At 42.0% G+C, this 14030-nt stretch overlaps 1 protein-coding gene across 1 annotated transcript in view; it reads left to right on the forward strand.

Annotated features, from left to right (window-relative positions):
- Positions 1–14030, forward strand: part of tpra (translocated promoter region a, nuclear basket protein) — a 169406-nt gene that overhangs the window by 22745 nt on the left and 132631 nt on the right. The window contains 11 exon segments of the mRNA XM_034183752.1: positions 705–785; positions 3096–3183; positions 4105–4242; positions 4568–4662; positions 6518–6715; positions 6849–6956; positions 10066–10158; positions 10160–10286; positions 11403–11566; positions 13160–13273; positions 13406–13554. Of these exon segments, the coding sequence (XP_034039643.1) occupies positions 705–785; positions 3096–3183; positions 4105–4242; positions 4568–4662; positions 6518–6715; positions 6849–6956; positions 10066–10158; positions 10160–10286; positions 11403–11566; positions 13160–13273; positions 13406–13554 (1355 nt within the window).

Raw genomic sequence — 14030 nt, forward strand, 5'->3', positions numbered from 1 at the left:
ATGAGTCATTCACGTCATCAGGAGAGGCATCAAGGGAGCCATCAAGAAAGGCATCCATCCCATCATTAAGAGGGACAGCTGCCCTGTCATTAGGAGAGTGCTAACTAGAGCACAATAGTTGCTAATTAGAGCTATTGTTTAGTCACTAGCCTATAGCAGTCTGCCTCTCAGTAGGAGGGGTCTGGTTAGGTTTAAAACTCCAGCTTTTGTTGGCTTCTGTTCTTTCGTCTCTACAAGAGTCAGACAGAAGTCAGACTTCCAGAGCAAGAATTTTAGCTGAGGAAGCTTCTGCGATTTGAAGCGAAACGTCCTTGCGTCAAGCAACCCAGTCCAGTCGAAGATTCAAGCTTCTCTACTATCTATCTGTGATGAATATTTCGTCAAGATCCATGCAGTAGCTTTGATGTAATCCTGCCAAAATGACCCTAACCCAAAGTATTCTAGAAAGGACTGTCTTTGCAGGCACTGACTCCAGCAGGTGATTAACTGATTAACATCACTTTGAGTAGATGGGATGAGTTCATCAGTGAAATCACCACTCTCTTGGCCCTTTCTGGAATACTATGGACACCACTGCTTTAAGGTGTGCAGATGTACAGTTCTTTATATGGTGTGTGTGTGTGTGTGTGTGTGTGTGTGTGTGTGTGTGTGTGTGTGTGTGTGTGTGTGTGTGCGCGCGCGCGCGCGCGTCTCTCTCTCTCCAGGCTAAAGATGAACAGAATGCTATGGAAGAGAAATACCGCAATGAACTCAACGCTCACATCAAGTTGTCCTCACTCTACAAGGTAAGGAGGAGGTGGGCAGGGCTGGTCATTGGCAGTTACACCCATGTTGCACCCATGTTGTTTAAATGTCAAACCTCCTTGCACTCATCTCGGTTTCTTTTAAAATGAGGTGTCGTCGGGACCATTGTTGGTTCACTGCTATTGTAAGGCAGGAAAAAGCGATAGCTCCTATGCCAACAAAACCTTGTCTAAATTTGAGGGCAGCTGTCTTTTGCTGAATGCAAGATTACAGAATTTCAATGATATACTGAATTTCAGAAAGTGGCTAACAGCTCAGTCTTCAATCGTGTGGTTTTAGGGTCAGCACCAACTTTTCTCAGTGTCACGTAATCATTGTCAGAAAATGTGATGGTGATATACATGGGGCCTGCATGGTATTAAACAAGTTACATATGAAGCCTAAACAGACCTTTTTGTTTCAGTATTAAAATAATAGTTATTAGTAATTTAGTGATGCATTTGGTTGTTGTAGGATGATGATTATTTTCTTTATTTAGAAAAGGGAGCTGCTTCAAAGCAAATGATATTGTATTTTTTACAGAAGCATTACCAATTTAGCTAGAATGTAGTGAGCTACAACCCCAATTCCAATGAAGTTGGGACGTTGAGTAAAATGTAAATAAAAATACAATGATTTGAAAATCCTTTTCAACCTATATTCAATTGAATACACCACAAAGACAAGTTATTTAATGTTCAAACTAATAAACTTTATTGTTTTTGCAAATATATGCTCATTTTGAAATGGATACCTGCAACACATTTCAAAAAAGCTGGGACAGTGGTATGTTTTCCACTGTGTTACTGTCCTTTCCTTTTAACAACACTCAATAAGCGTTTGGGAACTGAGGACACTAATTGTTGAAGCTTTGTAGGTGGAATTCTTTCCCATTCTTGCTTGATGTATGACTTCAGTTTTTCAACAGTCCGGGGTCTTCATTGTCGTATTGTGCACTTCATAATGCGCCACACATTTTCAATGGGCGACAGGTTTGGACTTCAGGCAGGCCAGTCTAGTACCCGCACTCTTTTACTATGAAGCCACACTGTTGTAACACGTGCAGAATGTGGCTTGGCATTGTCTTGCTGAAATAAGCAGGGATGTCCCTGAAAAAGACGTTGCTTGGATAGCAGCATGTGTTGCTCCAAAACCTGGATGTACCTTTCAGCATTGATGGTGCCATCACAGATGTATAAGTTGCCCATGCCATGGGCACTAACACACCCCCATACAATCACAGATGCTGGCTTTTGAACTTTGCGCTGGTAACAGTCTGGATGGTCTTTTTCCTCTTTTGTCCGGAGGACATGACGTCCATGATTTCCAAAAACAATTTGAAATGTGGACTCATCATACCACAGCACACTTTTCCACTTTGCATCTGTCCATTTCAAATGAGCTCGGGCCCAGAGAAGGCGGTGGTGTTTCTGGATGTTGTTGATGTATGGCTTTCGCTTTGCATGGTGAAGTTTTAACTTCAGCTTGTAGATGTAGCAACGAACTGTGCTAACTGACAATGGTTTTCTGAAGTGTTCCTGAGCCCACGCGGTAAGATCCTTTACACAATGATGTCAGTTTTTAATGCAGTGCCACCTGAGGGATCGAAGGTCACGGGCATTCAATGTTGGTTTTCAGCCTTGCCGCTTACGTGTAGAAAGTTCTCCAGATTCTCTGAATCTTCTGATTATATTATGGACTATAAATGATGGAATCCCTAAATTCTTTGCAATTGAACGTTGAGAAGCATTGTTCTTAAACTGTTGGACTATTTTTTTTTTTCCCCACACAGTTGTTCACAAAGTGGAGAGTCACACCCCATCTTTGCTTGTGAATGGCTGAGCCTTTTGGGGATGCTCCTTTTATACACAGTCATGACACTCACCTGTTTCCAATTAATCTGTTCACCTGTGGAATGTTCCCAGCAGGTGTTGATTGAGCTGTCGTCAACTTTCCCAGTTTTTTGTTGCCCCTGTCCCAGCTTTTTTGAAATGTGTTACAGGCATCCATTTCAAAATGAGCAAATATTTGCACAAAAACAAAAAAGTTGGGGTTGTATACAAGCCACTTCTGTATTTTCAAAACTACTCCAGTGGAGCTGCTCGTTGTCAGTCAGATGAGTTTGTGGATGTACTGAGCAGGTTTAATGTGTGAAATGGGACATTCCTGATAAAGAAAGTAAATTTTCCTTTTGACAAAAAATGAATTCTCATCCCATGGAATAATTTGTGTTTTGGCAGCAGATACATCAATGCATATGATAAAAATTGATAATGATTTATTCAATATTTGATATCTCTGTTTTACTTTAGGGGGCAGCAACAGACTTTGAGAACAAAAACCAAGAACTGAGCAGAGCAGTGGAAGAACTCACCAAGCTGGTCAAAGACACAACTGAAGGTACGACATAGTCTGTGGGATTTTATGTCACAGACTGATGTTTTTACTGTATCTGTGCATCAGAACGCACCCCCCCCCCCCCATCTGTCCACCCCCCCTTTTTTTTTTCTTTTTTTTTTAATGAAAGTTGCTTAAATGCCCAATCTAATTTAAATTAATTTCATGGCCCCAACATGTTGTCAAAAGCAAAAATGTCAAAGGTTTCACAAGGTTTTTCTCATCACATTCACGTCTTATGTGTGCCGATGTCAACAATGTGTGCTGGTCTTTCCTGACATCTGTAAATACATGGGGTGACTCACAGTAACTTTTGTTTTGTATGGGGATTTTTTTAATTCATTAATTATTTTACACATTCACACAGTGTTTTGGTATTACCCAGCCTGAAGTGATTTCTCTTATGAACACCTAATTCATTAAGAGTATATTATAGACACACGGTATGTGTTAAAGCATGGATTTAATTTGTTTTGTTTTGTTTTGCTGTAGCACTCATTCCACATTTAAATAGAATTTCACAATACATATTACTCATACTGTACAAATTATTTGTGAATCTATTATCCTGGACAAATTTGTGTCTTCAGTCTGGTTAGCTGCCTTTGGCTTTCACATTTGTCTCATAATGTTTCTTCTGCAGTCAGTTTATGTGATAACATTGCAGTTGTTATGTGTAAATTATGCTGAATTTGTACTGTTTGCACAGATTATAAAATGCCACCTGACATGTAAATGTGAATCAGAAACAGTCTTCATATGGCAGTTTTGTTCTAGCTAGAGTCACAAGTGAATAAAAACCCAGTTTGTCAGGAAATTAGCCAAAAAAGCACATCACTCAAAGCTGCCGTTTGCACAATGTCCTGCTATAAAATCTAGTCTTAAATATTATTGCTGATCTGTGGATCATCACTGTTTTTGCAGCCAACAAGATGATTGAGAAGAAGATGTCAGAAAGCGAAGAAGGGAGGACCCAGCTTGAGGCAGATCTTAGAGAGAAGATTAAAAAAATGGAGAAAGAGTTGGAAAATGCTACAGTGAAGGCTGCAGGGAAACACTGCTGTAAGTAAATGGTTATATATATTTCTAACTTTAATCCATGAATATATTTATTGGTTTGATGTGCTGCTTTAATACTCATTTGTTCACTAGGAGTGGCTAAAAAAGGCTTTATTCTCAGTTGAACAGTCTAAAAGTTCATTCGGGTGCAGAATGCAGCACGTACTTAAATTCATGTCTGGGCTCATAAAGTGTGACATTTCATAGACTTCATTGTCTAAAGACTTGGAAGTAGCTTACTAAGGTGCTCCAAAAAACTGAATCAAGATACCTCTTAGTTGTACAACCCATTATGGCTTAAAAAAAAATTATGTGGGTTCTGCTGCAGGTGTGCCTTCACTAACTGAGGAGCAGCTAGAATCGATGTGTCCCTCAGCATCTGCCATTGCTGCAGTTGTCAAGCCTGGGATGAAGTTCTTTGATGTAAGTTGTATTTAGCCTATATCGTTTAAATCTATAACATTGTTTTAAATTACTCTGACATTGATATCAGTGATGGAAGTTTTCTGGGAATTCTTGGAAATCCGGGTTTTTACTTCCAATGTTTCCAGGTTATTTTGCTTTTCTGACGCGCATTGGATTTAATCTGGTCTGATTTTATGATGTTGGTATTTATAAAATCATTTGGAAACATCTCTGAGATGACACATGATATTAAATCTCATGTTTTCACACCCTGATCCGAGTTTGAAGGATAAATGTAGCATCCCGCTGCTAGTGCACACAGCAGCAAATGAGACGCCATTACAGATTTTATTGTGTTGAAACTATAAAACAAATGGATGGAAGCTTTGTTCTGCTACAGGAAGGTGATTTAATGTTCATCAGGAATAAATTCAAATGGGTCTGGTTTGAGCAGAAGGACCAAACGCTGACCAAATATTTTTTTAAAAATCATTGTTTATACGGAAGAGCTAACACTCCCGGTAAGTCTTTAATCTTATATCATCATGTTTTTTGAAGGAATTCATTGTCAGAGCGTACTTTGATAAAAAGTTGATTGGAGAGAGGAAAACATAAAGCAGTGCAGAGAATGATAGACTGCTCAGCTAAAATGATTTCAGATGCTTTAAAATGGCAACCAAAACCAGAAAGAACTGGAAGAATATGGAAAACCACCATTCAGATTGATTATGAATGATTATGAGCAGAATGGCCAAGACTCAGCCAGTGATCAGTTCCAGGGTGATCAAAGAAGGTCTCAAGTTACCTGCGAGTACTGTAACAAAAGACGCCTATGTGAAACCAAGGTATGGGCAAGAAGCTCCTGCAAAGTCCCATTGTTGAAAAGAACGGCATGTGCTGAAGTGGTTACAACTTGCCAAACAGCACATTGTTGTACCTAAAGAGAAATGGTGCAACATTTTGTGGACTGATGAAAGCAAAATTGATCTTTTTTGGGTCTAGGGGCCGCAGTCAGTTTGCCAGATAGCCCCGAAGAACTGAATTCAAGCCACAATACACTGTGAAGACAGTGAAATGGTGGTGGAGCAAGCATCATAATATGGGGATATTTCTCATACTATGGTGTTGTGCCTATTCATAGCCTACCAGGGATCATGGATCTGCTTGCATAGGTCATAATACTTGAAGAGGTCATGTTGCCTTATGCAGAAGAGGAAATGCCCTTGAAATGGATCTTTCAACAAGAAAATCACCCCAAACACACCAGCAAGTCAGTAGCATCTTGGTTCCAGACCAACAAGATTGTTATGGAGTGGTCAGTTGAATTCCAGGATCTTAATCCAATAGAGAATTTGTGGGGTTACTTCAAAAATGCTGTTTCTGAGGCATAACGAAGAAATGCAGATAGGCCATAGGCCAGCATGATCTTGCATGCACCCGCCACCCACCATTTAAATTTCATATCATTAGCATGCTTAGGATGTCTACATTACAAAAATAGCTGGTAACGGTAAAAATACTGGGACTCGCTATGACATATGACAACATTGGATTACTGCCCTGTTATTAACCACCCTGTTACGGAATGCAAAAATGTCAAAGGATGCCTGTAAGTAGCAGAAGAGGCCACACATAAAGTAGGTCAACAGTATGTCATTGCAACCTTTGATATGGGGTTTTTTATGAAGGCATACCCTCTGATCTGGAATGGAATGAGAGAATCTGAAAGACCTCTGGCCTGCTTTTGTCTTGCCTGATCTGTTACACCAGTTGCAGATGCACTCATTTGCTATTTACTTTACCAATATCTGATTTTATGTTTGTTGTTTTACACTTTAGTGTTTAAGTCTTTCCCTCTGTCTTTGTCTATTAGCTGTATAACGCCTTTGCAGAGTGCCAGACTCAGCTTCAGCTTGAAAAGCAGGAGACAAAGAGAGTCAGCAGGGTGTTGGATGAGATTGTCCAGGAGGTTGAGTCTAAAGCACCTGTCCTCAAGCGCCAGAGAGAAGAATACGAGAGTATGCAGAGGTCCATGGCCTCGCTGTGCAACAAACTGGAGCAGGCTCGAATGGTGCAACTTTTGTTTATATTCTGTGTTTTTATGTCTGAATTTTTATGCTTTAACTAATACATTTGCTTACTTTAATATTATTAGTGACATAGGGTGTTATGTAAACTTTACATGTTGCTTACTGTTTCATTAGGAGATTTACAGTTTGCAGAAAGAGAGAGAAGAGACCAAGCAGCGCAGTGATGTCCTGGAGAGAGAAAAACTGAGGACAGAAAGACTGTTAGAGGATACATCGTCACAAGTATACACACACAAACACTCTAATTAACTACAGCAAAGCAATACATGTATTAGTCAAAATATAATTGATGGCCTTCCGGATGGCCTTCAACTCACACTTCTGAAGAAACTTCTCCCACATCCTGAGGGAGGTTGAGGACATGGAAGCAGAGTGTTCCATGTGAGGCCACCATTGATGAAGCGGCTGCTTTGACCTATGGCCAGAAGGTTGTCGGTGCTTATTGTGGCAGAAACCCAAGAACCTGCTGGTGCACTCCAGTGGTAAGGGAAGCTGTCAGGCTGAAGAAGGAGGCCTTTTGTGTTTGGTTAGCACAGAGGTCTTTGGAATCAGTGGATGGGTACTGGCAGGCCAGAAGGACTGCAGCTTCAGTGGTGGCTGAAGCAAACAGTCAGGCATGGGAGGAGTTTGGAGAGGCCATGGAAAATGACTTTTGGTAAGCCTCAAAGCGATTTTGGCAAACTGTCAGGTGCCTCAGGAAAGGGAGGCAGTTCTTAGCCCAGGCTGTGTTTAGCAGGGGAGGAGAGCTGGTAAACTGGGCTGAGAATATCGTCAGGCGGTGGAAAGAGCACTTTGAGGATCTCCTCAACCCTACTGACATGCCCTCCGTCAAGGAGGCAGGGATGAAAGACTCAGGTGGATTTGATGCCATTACCCTAACGGAAGTCACAGAGGTAGTCAAACGACCTCCAATGGTGGCAAGTCGCCAGGTGCAGCCGAGATTGGTCCTGAGTTGCTGAAGTCTCTGGATTTTGTTGGGCTGTCATGGCTGACACGCTATCACATATTGCATGGAAGTCAGGGAAAGTGCCTCTGGATTGCAAATTTGGGTGGTGTTCCCCCATTTTTAAAAAAGACCAAAGAATGTGCTCCAATTTAACAGAGGAATCACACTTCTCAGCCTCCCTGGGAAAAGCCGATGCCAGGTACTGGAGAGGAGACTTAGATTGTGAGTCGGACCTCAGATTTAGGAGGAGCTATGCGGGTTCCGTCCTGGTTGTGCAACAGTGGACCAGCTCTTACCCTTGCAAAAATATTAGAGCTATGGCTTGGGATTTCTGAGGTCAAAATAGGATGAAAACCACCATCCTTTTTTTGGAACTAGAAAATAAATTGAATAGAACCCTCTTAAGTGATCCAAACTGTGGACCCCTTCTATGGCTCCCTTCTTCAGGAGCTCTAGAATTCCTGCCTGAGAACAAGAGACTGTCTGGGTCGTAACAGCTGTAATGTTTACATTATTGGGACACGGGGGGAACAACGATTGAACTGAATATGTAGCCTCTGACCAACTGTGGAAATCACACATTGGTCCCCATCTGAGTCTGGTGAAAATATGACCGGTGACCTTGTACCCCGGTGTCAAACCCGACTGCTTTGACCCCTTGATTTTGAGGGGCAAGCATGACAACTCTGTCCATCCTGTCGGTCATTTCTGGGTGGTCCACCTGTAGGTGGCTGACATGGCAGACCCAGATTCCAGGGAGCATGTCCATTAGCAGGGGGAAACCACCTGCGTGCTAAGGTTGGTGCCTGGGAGTTCGCTGGTAATTCAGCAAATTTCTGTTGAGACATCTGGCCTGAACAGCACACTCCAGGGTCTGTTGGGCGCAGGGCTGGAAAGCTGACCTGGGACAACAGGTCAGGGGGGTGTAGTGATCCCCTAATGCCTCAGACAAGGGGGATTTGGCTAAACACACGGCGTCACGCTATGGTCAGGGTGGACATCAACTGCCAAGCTCTTTGTGACAGGAAGGCGAAAGCCCAGAGCGAAGCATCACTCAGGCTCTGTGTCAGCACAAGCATCTGGAGAGACCGTGAAAGTGCAAGGTCAGAGATGGGAGTTCCCCAGATGACCAATCCGAAATGCTGTGTTGAGCTCTTGATAAGGAGGTCATCAGTGACCTACATTGAGTGTGAGGGCAGCGGACCTCTGGCCTGGGTGGCATCAGCGGGCGCTACAACCAGGCTACTAACCACACTGTCCATTGATGGATGTGGTCTAAGTCATACTGTGTTGCATCATCATTGCCACACAGTGCCCCTGCAGTCCTGTGGCAAATGGGTGAAGGATTTAGGATCAGATCAGCAATTCTGCAGCTCTTCAGTATATTGTAAGGAGGGTGGGACACTGAAAGCTGGTTTCCGAGTGTCCCTAAAAGGCACTAGAAGGGTAAGACACCTGCACCTGTAAAGGATTTCTGATTCTATGAGCGAATGGTTTCATCAGCCATTAGTTTTGAAAGCAAATGCTTCATTGGCTATGAAATTTATTATTTTATTTTATTTTAGTGTTGAAAGTTTAAACAGTTCCGATAAGTTCCAGCTTCCAATTCTGCATGAAGGCATAATATCCACAGTCCAGACTGAGCACACAGGCTGCATTAATTAATTCCACATAGTCCACATTAATTAAATCCATTTTGTATAGTACTGAATAACTTCAGCTTGAATAAATTCCAGGTGGTTTGTAAATCCTCAGATTTGGTACAGGGGCATGATGCTTTACATCAGTTTATTGCTCAAAAGTCACGGGAAAAAGTAACAAGAATAACCAAAACTGCTTATTATGGAAGGAAATGTCTTTTTTTTTTGTGGCATTGCCAGTATCTGCAGCTTTCCAGCATTTTGCACCTGTTTCTTGAAGAGATTGTTTGAGCGTCAGTGTGCACTGCCCACTGAGTTGCCCTGATCCAAAATGGTGACCACACCTCCTTCATGGACCACGTCTCAATGCAACTGCACACGCTAGTTCTCATATAGGGCTCTGTGGTGTCTATTTGGTTCTTTGACCTTACTACCACAGCTGTCACTCACATCGGTTATACACTTCGTGAGAACACACCCCCACCGCGAGAAACTCAATCCTCACCTCCACAGCTCATCAGCTCCGTGGGCTGCCTCTTGGCTTCTGACTTCGTCCTCACCTGGTCATCTTAAAGTTGCATATGTGATCAGCCAGTCGGAGCGCGCGTAGTGTCACAACCATATAATAATTAGGTTTATTCTGCTCAAACTCACTGATGGATGTATTAATAATTATGTAACAGGGAAATGAGAAAGATGTGCCCATGCCATGTTAACATTTATAGGTTTGTCTTCTCTTTTCCAGCTCTGTTCTCTTCTGGTGGAGGGTGGAGGTAGCAGGGGTCGTAAGGTGACCACGGAGGATGGCAGCTCTACTGACATATCCAGCACTCTGAGGTCATCTGTCCACGCCATCTCTCCTTCGTAGTGTTGAAGAACTCCAGAAGCAGAACCAAAATATGCTGGGAAGGCTTGAGGGAGCTAGAGGAGGAAAGAGTAAACAACAGAGCCAAATAACTTCAGCTCCGGTAATAAATACTCTTATTTTGTCTACATCATCCTGATAATACATAAACGGATGCTCCTGTCTGAAGTCATTATGACATGTCGAAACCAGATTCTGAGCATCTTTTTCTCACAGTTGGACATATTTCAAGTTAAATGTGGTATTTGCAGAAATACAGTATCAGCAATGATTGGTGCCAAGTGGTTTTGACTTAAAAAGACAGTGTTTGTTTGTTTATTTATTGCCTTTGCTGTCTCTCCATTTTTAGTTGTAGGGATTGATCTCAGATGCATCTCTGCAGTGTGAGAAGAAACTGAAACATTTCTGTCAAAATTGAGCACACACACCTTCTCACCCGTTACATTCTGCTCAGTTGCTGTGACCCTAAAGATGAGAAATAGATTTGTGTTGTAATAACATGGAAGGAATAAAAGTAGTTGGCCAGTTGCCTCAAGTAACATTTCCTTGGAATATTTTGTGTGTGTCCAGAGAACAGTGTCGTCAAATGTTAATGTGTTCACGTTCTAGACATATACCAGCAGATGACAGTATGATTAAGGCACGGGGACACCACAAGAACTTGAAAAATGTCCATTAAATGTCACAACATCTTGAGTAAAAATTTGTGCTGCTGTTGATTTTGTACACACAGAAACACAGCTTTCTGTGAGGTATGAATTTAAAAGAATTATGATGGATGCCAGTGGATATTTGGTGGTTCGCAGTTGTCCTCTCCGCCATCTGGCGGTTCCGTGACTCATGCGAGAGGTCAGTTTCAGCAGAGTTCCGGTGTCAGGAGCTCAGCACTCGCAGTGTAAACACATCTTGTGAAGTGTGGACAACAAGACAACATTGGGGGACAGCAGAAGTCCCATCACAGGTGCTACACCTCCTCTAGATAACCCTCTCAACTTGGGAGAGCGTATAATCATCATAATTGCCCATGAACTCGCTAAATTAAGGCCATCCACATCCTTGCTTTGCCATTGTTTGCCATGCGCTGTGAGACAGCAGAACTCTGCTGGCACCATGGTGCATTATGGGAAATGCTGAAACACTGAATGAGTTATTTTTCTTTTTTGTGCTTCAATCCCAAATATTTTTTTTTTTTGGTCTCACTGCTTTCTTACTTTTCAGCATATCTGAGTTGGAAGCCAGCGTGGACAAGCTTCAGAAAGAAGTGGAGCAACTGAAAGAGCAGAGGAACCAGCAGAAACAGCTCTCTGACTCCAATGCCCGCCAGAGAGACATGTACAAGGCACTGTTGACGCAGAGCACCGGCTTCAGTCTCCCACCTCAAGGTGCACGCATGCTGTGCTTACTCCAACTATGAGTCACAGGGGGCTGGGGCCTATCCCAGCATAGGGCGTGAGGATAAATGAACATACATACCATATTTCCTTGATTAAATGACTAAACTTGAATACAGGCCTGCCTCATTTAATTGTTGTTGTTGCCGACTGAACGGTCTCCCCTAAAAATCAGATCCCCCTGCCTTCACTGTGCATGCATTATTTTGGAGCGTCAGCAGCAATTCACCGATAATCGCCTTGTTTCAGCTTAAAACTGCACTCCGTTCAGCTGTCTCAGCGACAGATATCTGAAGCTTTTGTACAACAATCATTTCCCCATAAATTTGGTATTATTTCATAATAAAAGCCAGGGGAGCACGACAGCAGCACATCTCAGTCTGACTGACTCAGACGTCCTGCTGCGTAATATGTCATTTTGGAGCGTCAGCAGCGATTCACAGATTATCGCCTCGTTCCTGCTTAAAACTGACTTTAGAATGATTTAAGAGGTTTTACCTTGTCATCTGATGTTTAATAATCACAATATTCCCTTTGATCCCTTTGGGTGTGGAGAGTCAGACTCGGAGAGTCAGTCTCAGACGTGCTGCTGTCGTGCTCTAATCACTTCCCCCGTCTTTTATTATGAAATAATGCTGAATTTATGGGGGAATGATTGTTGTACAAAAGCTTCAGATATCTGTTGCTGAGATAGATGATGAATGGAGTGCAGTTTTAAGCAGAAACGAGGTGATTAGCGGCGAATTGCTGCTGATGCTCCCAAACGCTGCTGACGCTCCGAAATTATGCATGCTTAGTGAAGGCATGGGGGGCCATTTTTGTAAGGGATTGTTCTGTCTGCAACACCGGGTCAAAACTCCGCTGTATAAAAGTCAAATTTGATTTGACTGTTTTTGGGAGGGCTTGTCAGTGCTCATGATTCTGGATAAGGATTTCTTCTTCCTCCTTCAGCTGCTGCAGGTCAGCAATGAGGGCAGACAATTCTGTGCAGATGACTATTCAGAGTTTTTGGATGTGACTCTTTAGAATCCTTACTGCCGGTTCAGATTGAGCTGGAACTTATACACGCTGCACATGCGCCAGTCACACGTGGAATCATGCGTCAAATGGTCGAAACTATGTCAAGGTAAGGTATAAGATAGACGCTACATGACTGATGTAAAGCAACTGTCTTTGGTTTGACACATCCAGGGATAATGTGTGAAACTTGTAAATTACAGAGCAGGCAGTAAGCTGCATTTTGATAATGCTCGCCTGCCTTTAATGCTCGCCTGCCTTTGTTTAGGCACACCGTCTGCACACGGTTTGAAAAAAAAATAAAACGCCCGGGCTATTAATCAAGGAAATATGGTATAAAAATTGCCCTTAGATTTGGTTATGATCACAAACACACACAAAAAACATTTTTCCTCAATATAAATAGTTGCTTATGTGAGAATAAATCCACTTTTTTGGCTAAAAATATCTCTTCTGAATGATTTATTTATTATTATTATTAGAAGTAGTACTATTGATATTAGTATTTACCAGAAATAATAATATTCTATATTTAATAATTTGAAAATTTCATGCATATTATTGTCGGTCCAGAGTCTTCTTCCCAGCCGGTCCTTCTGTCCTCAGTTCCTGCCACTCGCTCAGTCCCACAGCGTGCCGCTGCTGCAGAATCGGCACAGGCTAAAGCTGCCTTAAAACAGGTTTATGGAAACATGTATACACACTTATGACTGTGCATTTCTGTGTTTTTTAAAAACACTCAAACAAACAAAATGAATGGCTTTTCTCTCACACTTTCTTTTTCTCTCTGTGTGCTTGTGTGTGTTTTACAGCTCAATGATGCCTTCACTCTGTATAAGAAAGAAAAGGCAGAAAATGACAAAATATTGAATGACACAAACGATCGGCTCCAGAAGAAGCTGACAGATCTTGGCTCTAGCAAGGTCAAGTTGATGTCTCAGCTGGAATTCATCAACAAGAGGTTTGTTAAAATATGAAACTGGTAATACAGTAAAACTCGCATATAATGGATTCAGGTAGACCAGTGAATTTTTTTCTGTTATAATCGAAATCTGTTATGTATAAAACAGACAAAATCCGTTATATGTATGTAATGGGTTAGTTATACTCAGGAGGCGCCAAACAATTTATAGGTAATCCCCAACACCAATTAGGCTTACGTATTGATTAAACACCTGACCTTGAATACGGGCCTGCCTCATTTAATGACAGGATCAAAACTTCATCTGAAAAAATAAACTACTGCTTAAATAAGCATAGAGCATTATGTGCATTAAAAAGAATACATTTGGTCGAGTCACTCTTTTTTCTAAGTTTTCTGTTCAGTCCTAATCCTAAAGCCTGATTTATTCTTCAGCTTTGTCTCCACGCAATGCCATCGTTGTGCAAGTGATCCTTCTCTGTTGCGCCTTTATGCAATTTACTGCAGGAACAGTG

Source organism: Thalassophryne amazonica, chromosome 12, assembly GCF_902500255.1.
Source record: "Thalassophryne amazonica chromosome 12, fThaAma1.1, whole genome shotgun sequence".
Lineage (NCBI taxonomy): Eukaryota > Metazoa > Chordata > Actinopteri > Batrachoidiformes > Batrachoididae > Thalassophryne > Thalassophryne amazonica.